The 17,340-nt window shown below is 46.3% G+C and overlaps 1 protein-coding gene across 6 annotated transcripts in view; it reads right to left on the reverse strand.

Moving 5' to 3' along the window:
• The window catches only part of wdfy3 (WD repeat and FYVE domain containing 3), a 55,382-nt gene that overhangs the window by 9,149 nt on the left and 28,893 nt on the right, over positions 1–17,340 (reverse strand). For 4 of the 6 annotated variants that reach the window (XM_088993299.1, XM_088993298.1, XM_088993296.1 and 1 more), the window contains exons 26-52: positions 16,236–16,388; positions 15,383–15,456; positions 15,135–15,296; positions 14,041–14,256; positions 13,741–13,958; positions 12,482–12,678; positions 11,313–11,438; positions 10,760–10,939; positions 9,798–10,031; positions 8,356–8,455; positions 8,103–8,263; positions 6,915–7,144; positions 6,409–6,500; positions 5,870–6,219; positions 5,671–5,748; positions 5,033–5,263; positions 4,183–4,351; positions 3,546–3,715; positions 2,690–2,838; positions 2,501–2,621; positions 2,333–2,418; positions 2,159–2,239; positions 1,920–1,974; positions 1,712–1,831; positions 1,516–1,636; positions 302–408; positions 67–220 (exon numbers count right to left, since the gene is read on the reverse strand). In XM_088993299.1, the coding sequence (XP_088849425.1) occupies positions 67–220; positions 302–408; positions 1,516–1,636; positions 1,712–1,831; positions 1,920–1,974; positions 2,159–2,239; positions 2,333–2,418; positions 2,501–2,621; positions 2,690–2,838; positions 3,546–3,715; positions 4,183–4,351; positions 5,033–5,263; positions 5,671–5,748; positions 5,870–6,219; positions 6,409–6,500; positions 6,915–7,144; positions 8,103–8,263; positions 8,356–8,455; positions 9,798–10,031; positions 10,760–10,939; positions 11,313–11,438; positions 12,482–12,678; positions 13,741–13,958; positions 14,041–14,256; positions 15,135–15,296; positions 15,383–15,456; positions 16,236–16,388 (4,135 nt within the window). The remainder of the gene's footprint in view (positions 1–66; positions 221–301; positions 409–1,515; positions 1,637–1,711; positions 1,832–1,919; positions 1,975–2,158; positions 2,240–2,332; positions 2,419–2,500; positions 2,622–2,689; positions 2,839–3,545; positions 3,716–4,182; positions 4,352–5,032; positions 5,264–5,670; positions 5,749–5,869; positions 6,220–6,408; positions 6,501–6,914; positions 7,145–8,102; positions 8,264–8,355; positions 8,456–9,797; positions 10,032–10,759; positions 10,940–11,312; positions 11,439–12,481; positions 12,679–13,740; positions 13,959–14,040; positions 14,257–15,134; positions 15,297–15,382; positions 15,457–16,235; positions 16,389–17,340) is intronic. The other 2 variants (XM_088993297.1, XM_088993300.1) reach the window with 1 other exon arrangement.

Genomic DNA, 17,340 nt, shown 5'->3' on the forward strand with positions numbered 1-17,340 from the left:
ATAGGTAGCTAATTAATAGCTAATAGATAGCCCACATCTAGCCAGCTAATAGTAGCCACTACTGACCCAGATCAAAGTTGTTGGAGTTAAGCAGGAATTCTGGGAGGTAGAAGAACTCGGGTATCAGCTCCTTGACGTCGGCCATGTTATGCTTAGCGGCGGACAGCCAGGCCTCGCGCACGCTGTGGAACATCCTGTCGGCCAGGTCGAAATGGCCGCCCTGTGGGGGAGAAGGGGGGGGGGGGCGTTGTGTTAGCTTAGCGGTGTTAGCTTCGGATGATCCAAAGATGGATTTCTTCACCTGGAGTCGAAGGAAAATCTGCGTGAAAGGTTCCATGCGCACCAGGTAGGAGGCCACGATCATGGCCGACGAGTAATGGGTGCCGTAGTGGTAAGCGGGGGTTTCGCCTGCAATGGGGGGGACTCATTTAGTATCATCATAATCATACATTTCATTTCTAAGCGCCTTTCAAAACTCTCAAGGACACTTGAGATGAGTTTTTCCGTGGGTGAGCAGCGGCGGCCACACGCGCCAGCGTTCACTCAATCCGGAAGTAACTCAAATAGATAGAAAGCGAGTTAACCAGCTAATAGTTAGCCAATAGATAGCTAGCTAGATAGCCAGATAGCCATAGCCAGCGTTCACTCAACCCGGAAGTAAGTCAAATAAATAGGAAGCGAGCGAGCTAGGAGATAGCTAATAATACTATAATAATAATACAGATACAAGCGCTCTTCAGAACTCTCAAGGTTACTATCTATTAACTGTCTAGCTAGCTATTTGACTAGCAGTCTAATAACTATCTAGTGACTATCTAATAGCTATTGGCTAGCTATCTGGCTAACTATCTATTAGCTATCTCGCTATTTAACTAGCTATCTAATGGCTATCTATTCGCTGTCTAGTTTGCTGGCTAGCTATCTAATAGCAATCTATTAGCTAGCTTTCTATCTATTTGAGTGTCTTCCGGGTTGAGTGAAGGCTGGCGCGTGTGGCTGCCGCTGCTCACCCACAGAAAAACTGATCTGACTGTAAAGTGACCTTGAGAGTTTTGAAAGGCGCTTAGAAATTAAATGTATTATTATTATTATTATTCAGTCACAGGACACGTTAGCTAGCTAGCTAGCTAGACATCTAGCTAGCCAATAGATAACTGTGCTGGATGTCATGCATATTAGCATATTTGACAATAAAGCTGACTTTGACTAGCAAGATAGCTAGCCAATTGATAGCTAGCCAGCTATATGTACAAGTCTTTCAATCAACCATTGCGAGGAAGGAAAAGTCGGCTAATTGTTCCGAATGGAACGGTTTGCGCGTGGCTTAATGGCTGGGTGTTCATCTCGTCCAGGGGTCTCAAAGTCCCGTCCTCGAGGGCCGCAGTCCTCCATGTTTTCCAAGTCTCCCTGTTGCGACACTCCTGAGGCTGTGTTGTGTTGCAACAGGGAGACTTGGAAAACATGGAGGACTGCGGCCTTCGAGGACCGGATGAACTGCTCTGCGCTTATGCTTACTACCATTGGGGTCCTCCCAGTCCTTGTAGCGTTTCTTGTACTGCGTCAGCCGCTGGTCCGTCTGCGCCCCCATGGGCTTGGCCAGCTCGCGGAAGGTCTCGGGCTTGTTCAAGTCCAGCTCCTTTGTCCAAAAACGCCAAAACGGGAGTCGGCGAGACGATCTTGGAGATGGACGGCGGACGGCAGAGCAGCGCACCTCAGAGTCATAGTCGGCGAGGATCCAAGGGAAGACCGGGTACTGCATCAAGTCATTGTAGGAGCGCCCCGCTAACGTGTTGAGGTGCATCAGGTACTGGAAGTTACTGATCTCGCCTCGCTGGGGGACAAAAAATAAAAATAAAAATAAAATAAATACATGGGGAAGTCAGGCTCGGACAGGACCGAGCACCGGATGAGGTTCTTACCTCCCAACGTTGAGTCACTGACTTCTCACCCACCAAAGTGCTCAGGAGACCAGACCTGATCACATGACACGTAGCAGCCTCATTTTAGCATGAGCATTTTTCTCTTGCTAGCGATAGCAATGATTTTGCATTCGTGGGAGTAGCAGTTTTACTCATGTTAGCATTAGCGAAAGTATAAGTAAAATGTAACATCATCGTCATCATCAATATGATGATGATATAATATGAAGCAAAGGCACCCTTGCTCCACGCTGGTGTTTGGTCTCTGTCCCGAAACCGACTCCGAGCTGTCGGCCAGCGACGGCACCACCGCCAGGAACCTGCGAGGATCCATCATCATCATCATCATTCATACTTCATACGTCCTCGTCATTGTCATTGTCATTGTCAGCTAGGTGCAAATGGAAGGGTACCTTTGATAGACCTTGTTGCGCACCCCCTTCTGGAAAGCCAGGAGGTAGTTCCTCCCATCAGCGGAGAACACCTCCACCGCCATTGGCTACCACACGTGGTAAAACTCTCGTTATTTTAAAGCTGCGCACCCCATCCGCACCCGCATAAAAGCTAAAAACAAGCGTTACCTGCAGCAGGTAGCGTCGCTTGTGGACCTCCTTGATGTCCTCGTAGGCGAAGATGCTACACGTGCGCTTGAGTTGACTCTGACCCTGGTGCGCGCCCCTGGGGATGATGGCTTCATGCAAGCTAACGCACAACGACAGGCGTAGCATTAGCTAGCATTAGCTAATTTGCCGGCTGCGGCGTGGCCATACTTGGGGGGCAGCGTGTCGATGTCCCTGATCTCTCTGGACAGCGTCATGGTGTAGCCGTCAATCACGTAGAAATGTTCTTTTCCAAAGAGCAGCAAACCCTCGCTAGTGTCCAGACCTTGAACGCGGGCGCAGCGGTACATGTGCTGGATCTGCACACAAACACAAACACAAACGCAATGACGAGTCAAGTCAAGTCAAGTCAAGTCAGATCTCAGCTTACCAACTTCATTGCTTCCAAGAAAGTGCGTGTGAGGCCAAAAGTGGGTCTCCCAAACAATCCGTGAGAACAATCCGTTCCCGGGTCCCCATAAAACATCATTTTCTACTCAATAAGCCTTAAATGTGTCCATCATTTGTCAAATGGCTTCAAATCACTTCTACTGAGCGTATTTGCATATTCAAGCTACATTTGACCTTTTAAGACTGGCGCTTGTTTTCCAGTTGATGACGATGCCTGACGTGACGTCACGGAGGGAACGCACGCCCCTGACCGAGAAAGCCACCCACACACAATGCATTTTGGGTACTTTGTTTTCGTCTGAAAACCTCGTGGTGTTGATGGCGAAATTAGAAGGAAAACGCCGAACGAAATAACGCCATGGTGAATCCTTGCGTGTTGCACCGAGACTACTATTTGATACTAGTTGACACCAATTCCCAGCCCATTTCCAACGGAGCTTGGGCGCCATCTTGTGCATTTTCTGACCACGTCTGCGTTCAAACAACTAGTCCGGCAACCACCGCGGCGCTGTTGGGCCGTGCGGTTTGGTGTCCTTCCGCCATTGCGGCGCTCCGTGTGTGTGTTTTTTTGTAATGTCCACCGCATGCTTTGCTAGTTTGTTGGTTAGGCGCTGACCTTCTCGCCCTCCTCCAGCAGTCGCAGCAGAGCGGTGTTGTCAGTGCGTTGCTGCTGGTCCTCCTCGGATGCGCCCGACTCTGCGAGCAGATCCTGCATCTGGTCTTGTGCGTCCTCGTCGCCGCCGTCCGCCGTTGATCGAGAGCGCTTCAACGGCGCCTTCACCAGTCCTGAAAAAAGGACAAAAAGGCATCACGACTTCCTTTTAGCGACAATAGCAACATTAGCATTATTTCCCCAATATTCCCCCCCCCCCACCAAAAAAAATGGTGATTTTGATGATGATGATATAATAATAATAATAGTAATAATACATTTCATTTCTAAGCGCCTTTCAAAACTCTCAAGGTCACTTGACAGCCACAGGATAAGTTTTGTCTGTGGGCGAGCAGCGGCAGCCACACACGGCAGCATTCACTCAACCCGGACATAACTCAAATAGATAGAAAGCTAGCTAGCCAGTTTGCAAATAGATAGCTAATAGCTAGCTAGCTAGATACTACTACTATTACTACTATGACTGCTACGGCTACTACTAGCCAGCTCGATAGCAAATAGAGAGCTAGCTAGCCAGCCAGCTAGATAGAAAATAGCGCCTTTGAAAACGCTCCAGGTCATATTATTGGAAGTTGCCGACCTTTGACCCTCGCAATGGTGTCCTCTCCATGCTCGGGTTCGTAGCGGGTGGTCTGGCCTTCGCTGCTGTGCTCCATGGAGTGTTGGTACATGCCCGGGTTGCCCAACAGAAGGCGCATGTAGTAGTCTTTGCTGTCGGCGCTGATGGCGCGACGGTAGCGAAGCGGCTTCTGATCACCGTCGAGGGGGAGACAAATAATACAGCAAATCAGAGGGGGGGAGAGACATTTATGATTCATAATGACAGGTTTGTTTCATTTTCATTGAATGTAAAATAATCGTCGGGGCAAATTTGGATCTCACTTCCTTTTCTAAATCCAGATTTTGATATCGTTTGACTTGTCTTCAAAGTAAAAACAAATACGTACATCAATACATGAATGAATGAACAAATGAAAAATATATAGATTTATTCTTCATAATGACATCACTTCCTTTTCTGAATATACATTTTGATAGTCTTCAAAGTAAAAATAAATAAATTAGACATTAAATACAGTAAAGTCTCGTTATATCGATATTCTCGGGGGTCGGAAAAAATATCGATATAACCGGGACTATCGATATATCCGATATCGATATAACCAGACTTTACTGTACATGAATGAAAAAAATATATATACGGAGATATATTCTTCATAATGACATCACTTCCTACACATATTGAAGTAAAAATAATGAACTAAACGCCTATTGTGACCTAGCGGTGACTCGTTGCGTCATTTGACACCTCGGCCTTCAGTCGTGCTATGTCCGAATCAATCCAAGCCTTCCTAAAAATCAACATTTAAATCAATAGTTGCGACCACGAGTCGCTTGACGGCAAGAAGGAATAAAAAAGGTCTTCTTACCTGTTGCGAGCCGGTGTTGTTTTGCGTGTCGGGGACGTAAGGGTAGCGGATGTAGAAGGTGTCGTTGCGCACCATCTTCTTGCGCATGCGGCACGGCCCCTCCGTCATCTCCAACATGAACTTGTCCAGGTGGGATCCGATGGGCGGCCCCCACAGGCCTCGCTCGCGAAGAAGCTCGTACTCCATGGACGCCCACTCTTCCGTCACGTACTTCAGCGCGTTCTGCTGCCGCTGGGGAGAAGCGACGCAACGCGCAAGCGACACCCATTAGAAAACAAAAAAGGCCATTTTGGGGACAGTCAAATAAGAGGTGACATCTGCAGCTCTCTAGCTGGCGAGCTTTTAGCCATCTGGCTAGCTAGCTATTATTGATAGCTGACAAGAATGGATTTTTGGTTGAACACAACATTTTGGGTCAAAAACCACATTGGCCGAGAAGCCATTTTTGCTTGTAAACGGAGGCCTCAAAACCAAATTGATGGCGAAGCGAGCCCTCGGAAAAGCAAAATGTGACTGTAATGAAGCTAAAGGAACTCCGCCGATCAATAAGTGACCCAGACGAGGACAATTTGCCTATTTGGATCCATTTTGAGGTATTGATTGTTGTATCCTTGGCATCAGGAGTAAGGTCCAAGTACCTCTTGGTGCTCTTTGTACTGCAAGGCCACCAAATCTCTCACCACGGCGATGTGGGTGAACATCCATTGGCAAACTTCCTGTCGTTTCAAAATCAAAGAAAACAACAACAACAACAATCCGAAAAGCTTCGTCATCGCACTAAAGTTGCGCCGGTAACTCGGGTGATATTTGTGTGATTTTGGAGGGCGCTTTTGGGACCTGCGCCGACGGGCTGTTCTTGTTCAGGTTGTTCTCCTTCTTGTGGCGGCGCACCCCCGTTAGCTTGGATAAGGCGAAACCGCTGCTGACCCGCGACAATTTGGACTGCGCGGCGGCGGTCGACGGCGCCGCCGCCTCGCCGCGGCTGATGCATTTCTTCTCGTGGAGCAGGTGGTTGTGCCAACTTTTCAGCGCCGGCTCCTCCAAGGCGGGCCGGGCGGTGGCCACGTCCACGTGGCCGCGGTCGTTGCACGGCAGCGACACCTTGAAAATGTCCTCCAGCATCTGACGCTTGCTGTGCATCAGTTCCGTCCACACCCGGTTGACCGCCTTCAGTAGAAGCTGACGGCCTGAAAAAGCCAAATCCAACAAAATCTGACTTAAAATAATTGAGCAAGGCAGCAAGATTTAGCACGCCGTGCTAAGTATCTATTGAATTTGATTTAACTCAGCGTGATAGCGGAGGGTTCGGACGGCCCGAGTGACTGCGGAGGACCCTTCGCATCCTGCCCACCACCCTGCCATCTAACAGGGTTTACCTTCGCTGACGTCGCTGTCGTTTTCGGGGGACATCGTGACGTGCCACGTGGTCATGCGGGCTTCCGCCTCCAGGCCGAAGCCTTCCACGCCGCTGCAGACAAGCATAGGCGCACACCCGCACATTTGCCAACCGGATCACACGTGGCAGTTTGGAACTGATTCGCTGCCGTTGCCAATTGTTGTTGTTGTTTTTTTTTTTTCGAGAATTGCGACGTGGAGCGCCGTTGCGGAATTTCTTCGGGTTTTGCTTTTCCTTGTTTGGGTGCCGATAAAGCATCATGATCACACCGTCTGGCAGTGAATGAGTTAAACAAATCACACGTGAATTTTTTTTGGCGGCTAATATTCAACATAAATGACCTTTTCCAGTCACGGTCAGTTGTCATTCAGACCAATTCAAGGTAGAAATACAATGCTAAATGTATCAAGAATAAATACATTTTGGCACTCGCTCACTTGTCGCTAGGCAGATTAGGTTGGGCGCCTGGGGCTAATTGGACCTTACCTGCCGGCATGCAGGCAGATGAAGCAGTGCGCCAGGCAGGCCACAAAATCCTGATGGTGGTTGGCGGGTCCCAGCACCAGGTTGCGGTTGACGGTGAGAACGCGCAAGGCGTCCAACAGCGCCACCTGCTGCGCCACCGTCTTGTGCGGACGGCACAGCTGGTAGAGCACCGTGCGGTTCAAGCAGTGGTACACCGCGTCCAGGCCCAGACCTTGAGATCGCCTCTTGGACTGGCCAGAAGAAGAAAAAAAATAAATACAATGAAATAAAATCGAGACAGTCACACCTCAGCTTACCAACTTCATTGCTTCCCAGAAAGTGTGTGGAAGGACAAAAGTGTCTCTTCCAAACATTCATTTCCCATAGGACACCATTAAAATGAGAATAATCCCTTCCCAGGTACCCCCATAAAACATCCCTTTCTACTAAACGAGCCTTGAAACTACACAAAATAGACCTTATCTTGCGTGTAATAAATGAGCTATTGGATTGTAGTGTGTCTTCCAAACCTTAATTTCCCATAGGAAACCATTAAAATGACCATAATCCCTTCCCGGGTCCCCATAAAACATCCCTTTCTACTAAACGAGCCTTGAAACTACACAAAATAGACCTTATTTTACGTGTAATAAATGAGCTATTGGATTGTAGTGTGTCTTCCAAACCTTAATTTCCCATAGGAAACCATTAAAATGACCATAATCCCTTCCCGGGTCCCCATAAAACATCCCTTTCTACTAAATGAGCCTACACAAAATGGACCTTATTTTATGTATCATAAATGTGCTATTGTATTGTCATGAAAGATGGTCATCAAGCCATCAACGACCATCACAAAGGTCTTTATTATACAGTACACTTTATTTCTTTCATTATAATACCATAGCACATTTATGATACATAACATAAGCTCTATTGTTTGTAGTTTCAAGGTTTATTTGGTAGAAAATGATGTTTTATGGGGACCTGGGAACGGATTATTCTCATTTTAATGGTTTCCTATGGGAAATTATTTTTTGGCATACACACTTTTGGCCTTACACATCTGTTTGGGAACCATTTAAGTTGGTATCACTGTAGGATGTTAGAAGATGACATTTTTGGGGAAGAAAAGTGTTGGACTTGTGTGAAATGTGTTGTTGTTGTTGTTGTTGTTGTTTTTTTTTGGGGGATGTGGTTTGTGAGGACCTGTCCGATGAGCTGCACGATGAAGTCCACCACGAGCTTGGAGTCCTTGTTGAACATGCCCTGCCACAGTTTGTCCACCACGCGTTGGCAGAAGTAGAAGACGTTGTGGACCAGGATGTGGTAGCTGCCGCCGCTGCTCAGTGGGAGGGACGAATCCTCACCTGCCACCAGGGGACTTCCTCTTACCACTTTTTGGGGCCAAGCGGGCCATCGCGGCCACACCCGAAAGACAAGGCCGCCGGCCGGGTCTCACCCAGCAAAACGTCAGCGGCCAGGAGGTGCTCCATCACGCCGTCCAGGACGTTGGATTGGAACTCTTTCTGCTGAGTTCTGGTGGAACGTTCCGGAGATGCCTTTGGGTCACAAAAGAATCCGGGAAACTTAAGAGCGGTGGGGGACACCTGGATTGACTTGAACACTTTTCAAGTTGGAAAATGGCTCCGCGTATTGGAGACATTTTACAAATGCCATACAGTCAAAATAGGGTTTTTGACCATAATCCACTCCAGAAAGCGGTTCCCATTTGGTCAAAAACCAAAACAACATTTCACATTATAATCACTGTCATCAATAAAAGGCATTAAAAAAACATTTCTTTAAAATACATTTTTGCTCGGAAACCAAATTGGTCAAAAACTGATTTTCAATTGTAAACGGAGGCATAAATAACATACAATTTTTGGTCAAAAGCCGAATTGGCTGAAAACCCAATATTGGTTCTTAACTGAGGCATTAAAAAAAACATTTTTCGTCAAAAAACAAATTGGCCCAGAACCCATTTTCGGTGGCAAATGACGGAGGCACAAAAACACACACAATTTTTGGTCAAAAATTGAAGTGGTCAAGAACCAATTTTCGCCAGTAAGTGGAGGCACAAAAACACTACATTTTTGCTCTAAAACCAAATTGGCCAAGAACCCATTTTTGCTTGTAAATGGAGGGGTATAAAACATGACATTTTTGGTTGAAAACCAAATTGGTCAAGAGCCCATTTTTGCTTGTAAACGATGGCATAAAAAAAAAAAAATTTGGGGTCGAGAACCTAATTAATTGGCAGAGAACCCATTTTCGGTTGTAAACGGAGGCACTAAAAACACAATTTTTTCTGGTCAAAAACCAAATTGGTCAAGAACTGATTTTCAGTTGTAAACGGAAGCATTAAGAACTGAGGAATAAAAAAAGAAAACATTTTTCGACAAGAAAACGAATTGGCCTAGAACCCATTTTTGGTGGTAAACGGAGGCACAAAAACACAACCTCTTTGGTAAAAAAAAAACGAATTGGATGAGAGCCCAATTTGCCTCTTAACTGAGGCATAAAAAAAAAAATTGTCAAAAAAAAAACAAACAAACAAACGAATTGGCCTAGACTGCATTTTCGGTGATAAACGGAGGTACAAAACAAAAACACAAACATTTGGGTCAAAAGTTGAAGTGGTCAAGAACCAATTTTCAGATGTAAACGGAGGCATAAAGAAAACAAGATTTTTTTTTTTTTTTTTTGAAAGCCAAATTGGTTGCGAACCGATTTTGGACGCCATTTTTGGTGGAAAAGCGAATAGTTTGAAAACCGAGACGCTGGCGAAGCAAGCTTTGACTGTAGACCAATCTCATCTCATCTCATCTCATTTCTCATTTGGAAAGGTGGCCTCATCTGGCGTCCACCATCTCCGACGGGCGATTGACTGAGACTGACCTCCAGCAGCAGATCGAGAACGGGCGTCTGCTTGGCGGCGGGCGTGACGCACATGTTGTCCACGATCAGCGCCCTCATAAAGTCAAAGACGTACTTCTTGGCCGGGTGGTTGCTCAGCGACGTCTTGGAGCCCACGTTGCAATACTCCGATTGGCTTCGGTTCATGCCCGAATCCGAAGCGAAGGCCTTCAGCTCCTCGACGGGCGAGCCCGCCTCGTCGTCCAAGTCGCTTACCTTGGAAGGACAGCACACGCCATTTTTTTCTTTCCTCACTGACATCACAAAAAGCTTTGATAGCATCGAAAATAGCCAAAACGCGCAGGATGATATTTGGAGTCTTCAAGCGTCCCAAAAGTGCCACAAAATGAGCTTCAGAAAGTCCCGCCCCCTCGTTGGTGACATCACGCCAGGAAACTCCTTCACAAACCGCCAAACAATGGCTTCAGATTTGGTAAAAGATGCTTTCTTGGGACTGATGAATAGGATTCAAATAGTTCCGAAGAGGAAAGCATCCACGTTTGCAATGGATTCAACAAGTCCTTCCGTATCAATTTGAGCCGTCAATGACAGCAACGTGGCGTCCCGGAAAATGCATGCGGAAGATGGCACCCAAGCTCCGTTGGAAATGGCCTGATTTGCCCGCTGGGAATTTGTGTCAACTAGTATCAAATAGTAGTCAACGCACAAGGATTCACCATGGCGTTATTTGGTTTGGCGTTTTCCTTGTAATTTCGCCACCAACGCAAAGTTTTCAGTAGGACAAAATGCATTTTGTGCGGCTTTCTCGGTCATCAACTGGAAAACAAGACTTCCTGAATATTCAGCGGCAGTCTTAAAAGGTCAAATCTAGCGACATGCTGCTGCAAAGTCTTTGTCAATTGCGCTCAGGCAAAGTGATTTCAAGTGATTTTTTCCCCCCCAACCCAAAAAGGTTGTGGCGTTGGTGGTCCTTGAAAGCTTACCATCTCGGAGCAGGGCCTCGTGTTGAAGGGGAAGACGGCGGCGGCCATCGAGCAAAGGAAATCGGGACTGTGCCACACGGGGGCCAAGTCGGGGACGTTGTGGTACAGGTAGCGGAAGAACTGCATCAGCGTCAGCGGGTACTCTCGCAGCCACGAGCCCTCCTCCGACGACTGCCACGGCTGCCCCAAAACATACAGAGGTGGTACATCAAAAGTCCAAGTCGCCTTTATTGTCAAATATGCTAATATGCATGACATACAGCACATGCAGATGAAATTACTGTCCTCTCATCATCATCATCATCATGACCATCACAAAGGTCAATAAAACAACGTTATTGTCATGACCATCCAATAGCACATTTGTTAGACGTAAAATAAGGTCTATTTTGTGTGCTTTTAAGGCGTATTTAGTCGAAAAGGATGTTTTATGGGGACCTGGGAACGGATTATTCTCAGTTTTAATGATTTCTTATGGGAAATTAATGTTTGGCACTTTCTGGGAAGCAATGAAGTTGGCGAGCTGAGGTATTTGTGTGTACTTGTGCCTTACCAGGTTGAGCATGCTACGTAGCATAGCCAGCAAGAGGAAAGCGGCCTCGGTGCAGACGCCGTGGACGGAGGCCGCCGCGGCGCCGGACGCGCCAAAAATCAACGTCAACATGGAGTCCGAGTCAAACTGAGGCACAAAAGAGCAAACAAATTGCTCACGTGAAAATTCACGCCTTCATCCAATCAATTCATCACCGCCTCAACGGAATCTCCAAAGCTCAACGGCAAAAAGAGAACAATCGTCACAATCATAAAGAAAACAAACCCAACTTACAAACAAAAAACTTTCTGGGTCACAAGTTGAATTTGGCCGTTGGTAAGTTGAATTTGCTCGTTCAAGTTGCTTCTTTTAACTTAACTTAAGTTTTATATAATAATAATCATAATAACCCCAATTTAGCCGGCTAACGCGGCAGCTGTTTATTTGCTATCTAGCTGGCTATCTGTTAGATATATCGCTATCTATTAGCGAGCGAGCTAGCTTTTTATCTATCTGAGTTACTTCCAGGTTGAGTGCACACCCACAGAAAAACTTTGCCTGTGACTGTAAAGTGTCCTTGAAAGTTTTGAAAGGCGCTTAGAAATTAAATGTATTATTATTATAATATTTATGATTATTATTATGATTATATTTATGAGTATTATGATGATTATTATGATTATATTTATGACTATTATGATTAAATGATTATTATCATTATTATTTTTATCATCATCATTATTATTATTATAAAAAGATAATTTAAATACTGGTATTGAAGAAAAAAAAACAATGAAATGTATTATTATTATGATTATTAGCGTTAACATGGACAAAAAAGGGAAATGCCTTTCCCCTTGTGGAAGGGGGGGAAAAAAAAAAAAAAAAACATCACCAGAGGTCTGACCAGCGCTTGATCGGTACCCAAGCAAGAAAAAAAACCCAAAAGGCGAACTAATTGGGGAATGACGCTCTCCGAATCCATTTGTGATCGGGCAGTGTGGCTGGCGTGACTGGTGGTTTGCCCGCATATGAGCCAAGCGACTGACAGGCGAGCGAGCGGTTCAGGGTGTGCTCTGCCTGCCGCTGGATGGCCGTTTCGCTTTGCGTCGCACTGCGGACATCGCGCGTCATCATGAAACCAGCAAGAGAAGTTTGGAAGGGTGAGTTTTTTGGGCGACGCTACTGACATGTCGGTGCAGGCTCTCGGGCAGCTGCGTGACGGGCTGCTGCAGGAAGAGCGCCATCAACAGGAAGTAGAGCTCGGCCACGTTGGCGTGCTTGGGCAGCAGCGTCTGGAGCAGCGGGAAACCCGGGAAGTGGCAGGCGTCGCGGTTGATCTCGCGCACCGCCGAGCGACCGCCGGCGCCGCGACCCACGTTGAAGCCTGAAAACGCACACCGCCCGTGAGCCCTCAGCACGCATCTGAAACTCAGGACAATAAAAAAAAAGTCACTGGACACCAGGGCAGACAACTCCAGCTGCCTATCTAGTAGTTATCTATTAGCTAGCTAGCTAGCTAGCTAACTTGATCTATTTGAGTCATTCCCGGTTGAGTCACCGTTGCTGGCTACCTAGCGAGCTAGCTATCGGAAATCAGAAAACCTTTATTCGTCCCACAATGGGGAAACTTGATATCTATTAGCTGTCTAACTAGCTAGCTAGTTAGCTATCTATTAGCTGATCTATTTGAGTTATTCCCCGTTGAACGGAGACAACGTTGTTGGCTAGCTAGCTATCTATTTGATATCTATTAGCTAGCTAGGTAACTTGATCTATTAGAGTTATTCACGGTTGAACGGAGTCTCCGGTTGTGTCTACTTAGCAAGCTATCTATCAGCTAGCTAGCTAACTTGATCTATTTGAGTTATTGCGCCAAGATGGTGCCGCGAATGGCAGCCTCGGTCACACGCTCCCTAGTATTGTTCCTGGTTTTGTCATTTTCATTTGTTTTTTTTGCGATCCGACGCGACTCCAAAATGGAAGCGTATAGTGTGCCACTTGGCAGTTTTTTTGACGCCGATACTAGTGCAGCGTGTTCTACCGGAAACAAATTCCTTGTGCGTTCTACATACTTGGCAATAAAGATGATTCTGATTCTGATTGCCGGTTGAGCGGAGTCACCGTTGCTGGCTAGCTAGCTATCTATCTATCTTGCTGGCTCGGTATCTATTAGTTATCTATCAGCTAAGCAGCTAGCTAGGTATCCATCTATTAGTTATCTCTTAGCTAGCTAGCTAGCTAACTTGATCTATTTGAGTTATTCCCAATTGAACACACTCGGAGTCACGGTTGCTGGCTATCTATCTATTTGAGAGTTTTGAAAGGCGCTGATAAATGAAAGGTATGATGATGATGATGATGATTGTTCCGACGCTAGCCGCGAAGGGCAAGTTTGAATGGAGTTTGGGCGGTCGAGAGTGGGCAGGATGCGTGGCGGCGCACCGACCGAGCACGGTGCCGATGTTGTCGGTGAGCACGGCGTCGGTGTGGTCCAGCCAGCCTCCGCCGCAGGCGCCCTCCTTGAAGCGCTGCAGGATGGACGGGTTGGAGAGCAGCACGGTGAGGATCCACAGGGCCGCCGCCACCGTGCTGGAGTGAAGGTGCTCCTCCATGAACATCAGCAGCCAGTCCGGGCCCAAAGTGCGCACCAGCTCCTCGCAGGCCCTCAAAGAAGAAGAAGAAGACGACGACGACGTCAAGTGGGCTCAGAGGCATCGCCTTTGAGAGGCGGGCTCACGTCTCTTACTGCGCGTTGACGGCCGTCCTGTCCTTGCTGGTGAAGAGCAACCCGAGCAGGTTGTCCAGCAACCTGTTGCGCAGCAGGATGAGGTTGGCCGAAAGCAGGCCGCCAAAGTCGTCCTGGTTGGCCTGGTCCGTCTTCTCCTGGTCGTTGGCCTCCATCGCCACAAACTTTTCGCACACGGCGAAGGTGGGCAGCGTGGACGACAGGAACTGACCCAACCTGAGACGAACGAACGAACCCGACGACAGCAACAACTCATCAACTTGATATTTTTCCTCATACAAAGAAAGTCTATCGCTGCTCGTGAGGGCAATCAACATCTTTCCTTTTGGCTCACGTCCTTTTATTTTCTCAGACTTCCTGTCATCGTGTCACATTCTTCACCCCAAAAGCCCCACTGCTTTTGTTTTTCGTTTCCACGCTTTGTAAAAATATTGTCATTTGTGTAAATTTATTTTTTTTTTATTCAAGACAAAACATTATATGACATTGTTGTGTTATTTTATTTTAGTTTTCAGACCACTTTTATTTGATCCGTTGAATTCATCATTAATTTTTTGGGTCGTCAGAGCTTTTTGATTTTATTTTTTATGTCAACAACAAATTATTATTCATTAAATATCTTCTTTTTTTATGTTAATTTGTTTATTTTTTATTTATGACAAAACATTTATCAAAATGATTTGACATTGTTGTTTTATTGTTATTTTTTTACACCACTTTTATTTTAGCAGTTGAATGTATGATTAATTTTTGGTGTCATTTTGAAAAATTCCTCAGAGCTTTTTGATATTTTTTACAACAAATTATTATTCACTAAATATCATTTTGAATAAAAACAAAACATTGATGACAATTATATTACAGTGATTTTTTTTAGACTGCTTTTATTTGACGTTTCATTTTGTATTCATTGTTTTGAAAAATTCTTCAGACCTCGAGAGTTTTCAAATGTATTCTTACTATTCACGTGGAAAAAAAGGAAATGCGGCCCCCTTGTGGAAGTTCTGACCAGTGCTTTATCGCCACCGAACAAATTCGGGAGTGGCGATGAACGAGTTGAAATGATTTTCAACGGGTGATTGATATTTTCTGACCTGAGCAAGTCGTGCGGGTTGGGGAAGCCCTGCAGCAGCAGACTTAGCACGTTGCTAACGGCGCCCACGGTGGCTTGCGACAGCGAAGCGTCGCGCAGCGTCAGCAGCAACCTGGGCACCAAGTGAAAGTCCCGCAGCAGCCTGGCGTTCTTGGCCGCCTCGCTGCCAGCGGGACGAGCCACCGCGCCGATCAGTGACGGAAAAGCCCAACGGACCGCTTGGTACCGGGAGGGGGGGCGACAACGCACCTGGACTCGGTCAGAAGCTCCATGAAATGCTCAAAGAGTGAAAGGTGAAGCTCGTAAGGGGCGTGCAGCCACACCTGCGGACAAAACGCACAACGGACACTTGGTCTTACCTTGTTTGACCAACTTCATTGCTTGCCAGACACAGTGTGGAAGGTGTGTATCCCAAACACTCATTTCCAATAGGAAAGCATCAAAATGACAACAATCCGTTCCCAGGTCCCCATAAAACATCATGTTCTACTTTCTAAGCCTTAAAGCTACACAAAATAGACCTTATTTGATGTCTAATAAATGCGCTATGGTATTATAATGGAAGAAATACACTGTACTGTATAATAAAGCGGTTTTATTGACCTTTGTGATGGTCATTGATGGAATGGAGTGGCCGCTTTCATCGGCACGAAACACTTGATGAGGAACGTCGCCTTCTTCTTTCACCGTCTGGAGGAATGATCCCTCGGAGGTGCTTTCTCTGCCATCATTTTACCTTGTTCCTCATCAATTGTGTTCTGTTTAGCTGGGCCTACAGCTTTTTGCATCACGTGGCAAGATGGCTTGCGGAGCCTGATTGATGGGATATTTTAACCTTGCGGTCGACACTCTGCCTTTGAACTATCAATAAAGTTGAAACCATTCCAAATGTCACTGTTTTCTCACTCACTCGCTGTCGTCTGACTGCCTGTTTCATGTTTAAACCACCTCCCCTCACTGCTGCGTTCTTGACCAATCACGTGGATTTAACCAAAGACTGGGAATAGAGGACCAAAAAAATGTCGGCTGCCATTTTCTTTTTTGGAGAATGGCTTCACTCTCTCGGGATTTGTGTTTGTTTGTTTTTGGCGGTGGGCCCGACCTCAAAGTCGCAGAGGAGGTCCTGGAAGGCGGTGGAGTTGGGAATGATGGAGGTTTCGTGACCGCTGTCCACCGTGCCCACCAGGGAGAAGGTCAGGTGAAGGATGTGGCTGTTGAGGAGCGAGCGTTTCTTCTTTAGCAGCATGGCCAGCAGCTAGGAAAAAGAAAGAAATCCATCAATAAATAGTGAATTTCAAACATGTAAAAGTTAGCTCAAAGTTTCGGTCCGGTGGATGCTACCATTCATTATTGGCCCATAAACCGTCACCCCAGTTGCGTTTAAGTACAGCAAAGTACAGTAGCACAGGCGGCACTCGACCGGTAGGCGAGTGGTTAGCACAGCGGCTTCACAGTGCAGAGGTCGCCGGTTGGCGTCCCGCTCCGGCCTCCCTGTGTGGAGTCTGCGTGTTCTCCCCGGACCCGCGTGGGTTTTCTCCGGGTCCTCCGGTTTCCTCCCACACTCCAAAAACATGCATGAAATTGTCCCTAGGTGTGAGTGTGAGAGTGACTGTTGTATGTCTTTGTGTGCCCTGCGATTGGCTGGCAACCAATTCAGGGTGTCCCCCGCCTCGTGCCCGAAGACAGCTGAGATGGGCTCCGGCAACCCCCGCGACCCTAATGAGGAAGAAGCGCTACGGAAAATGAGATGAGATGAGCAAAGTACAGTGATACCTCGGCTTACAAACTTAATTGATCCCCAGAAAGTGTGTGTGTGTAAGGCAAAAAGTGTGTCATCCAAACATTAATTTTCCATAGGAAACCATTCACATGAGAATAATCCGTTCCAGTGAAAATGACAAAAACCCTGGCACTGCAGAGGCCACATTTTGGCACATTGTCTGCCAGTGAATGAGTTAATAAAAACAATAAAAAAATACATCAAATCAAATTCCGGACGCTTTAAATATGAAGTCACGTTTAAAAACAGCTTTTTCACATTTTTACTGATAGGAAAAGCTGAAATAAAAGATAAAAATAAAAAGAATAAATTCAAAGCACATAAAAATTTCACATGCATTTTAACCTTCAAATATAGTTCCAATTGTATGTATTTTTTTGAAGATTATTTGTCAGGATCTAAAAATGACACGAAAACTCAAATGTAA

This window comes from Hippocampus bargibanti, linkage group LG04 (assembly GCF_051943395.1).
Source record: "Hippocampus bargibanti isolate YZ-2025 linkage group LG04, ASM5194339v1, whole genome shotgun sequence".
Classification (NCBI taxonomy): domain Eukaryota; kingdom Metazoa; phylum Chordata; class Actinopteri; order Syngnathiformes; family Syngnathidae; genus Hippocampus; species Hippocampus bargibanti.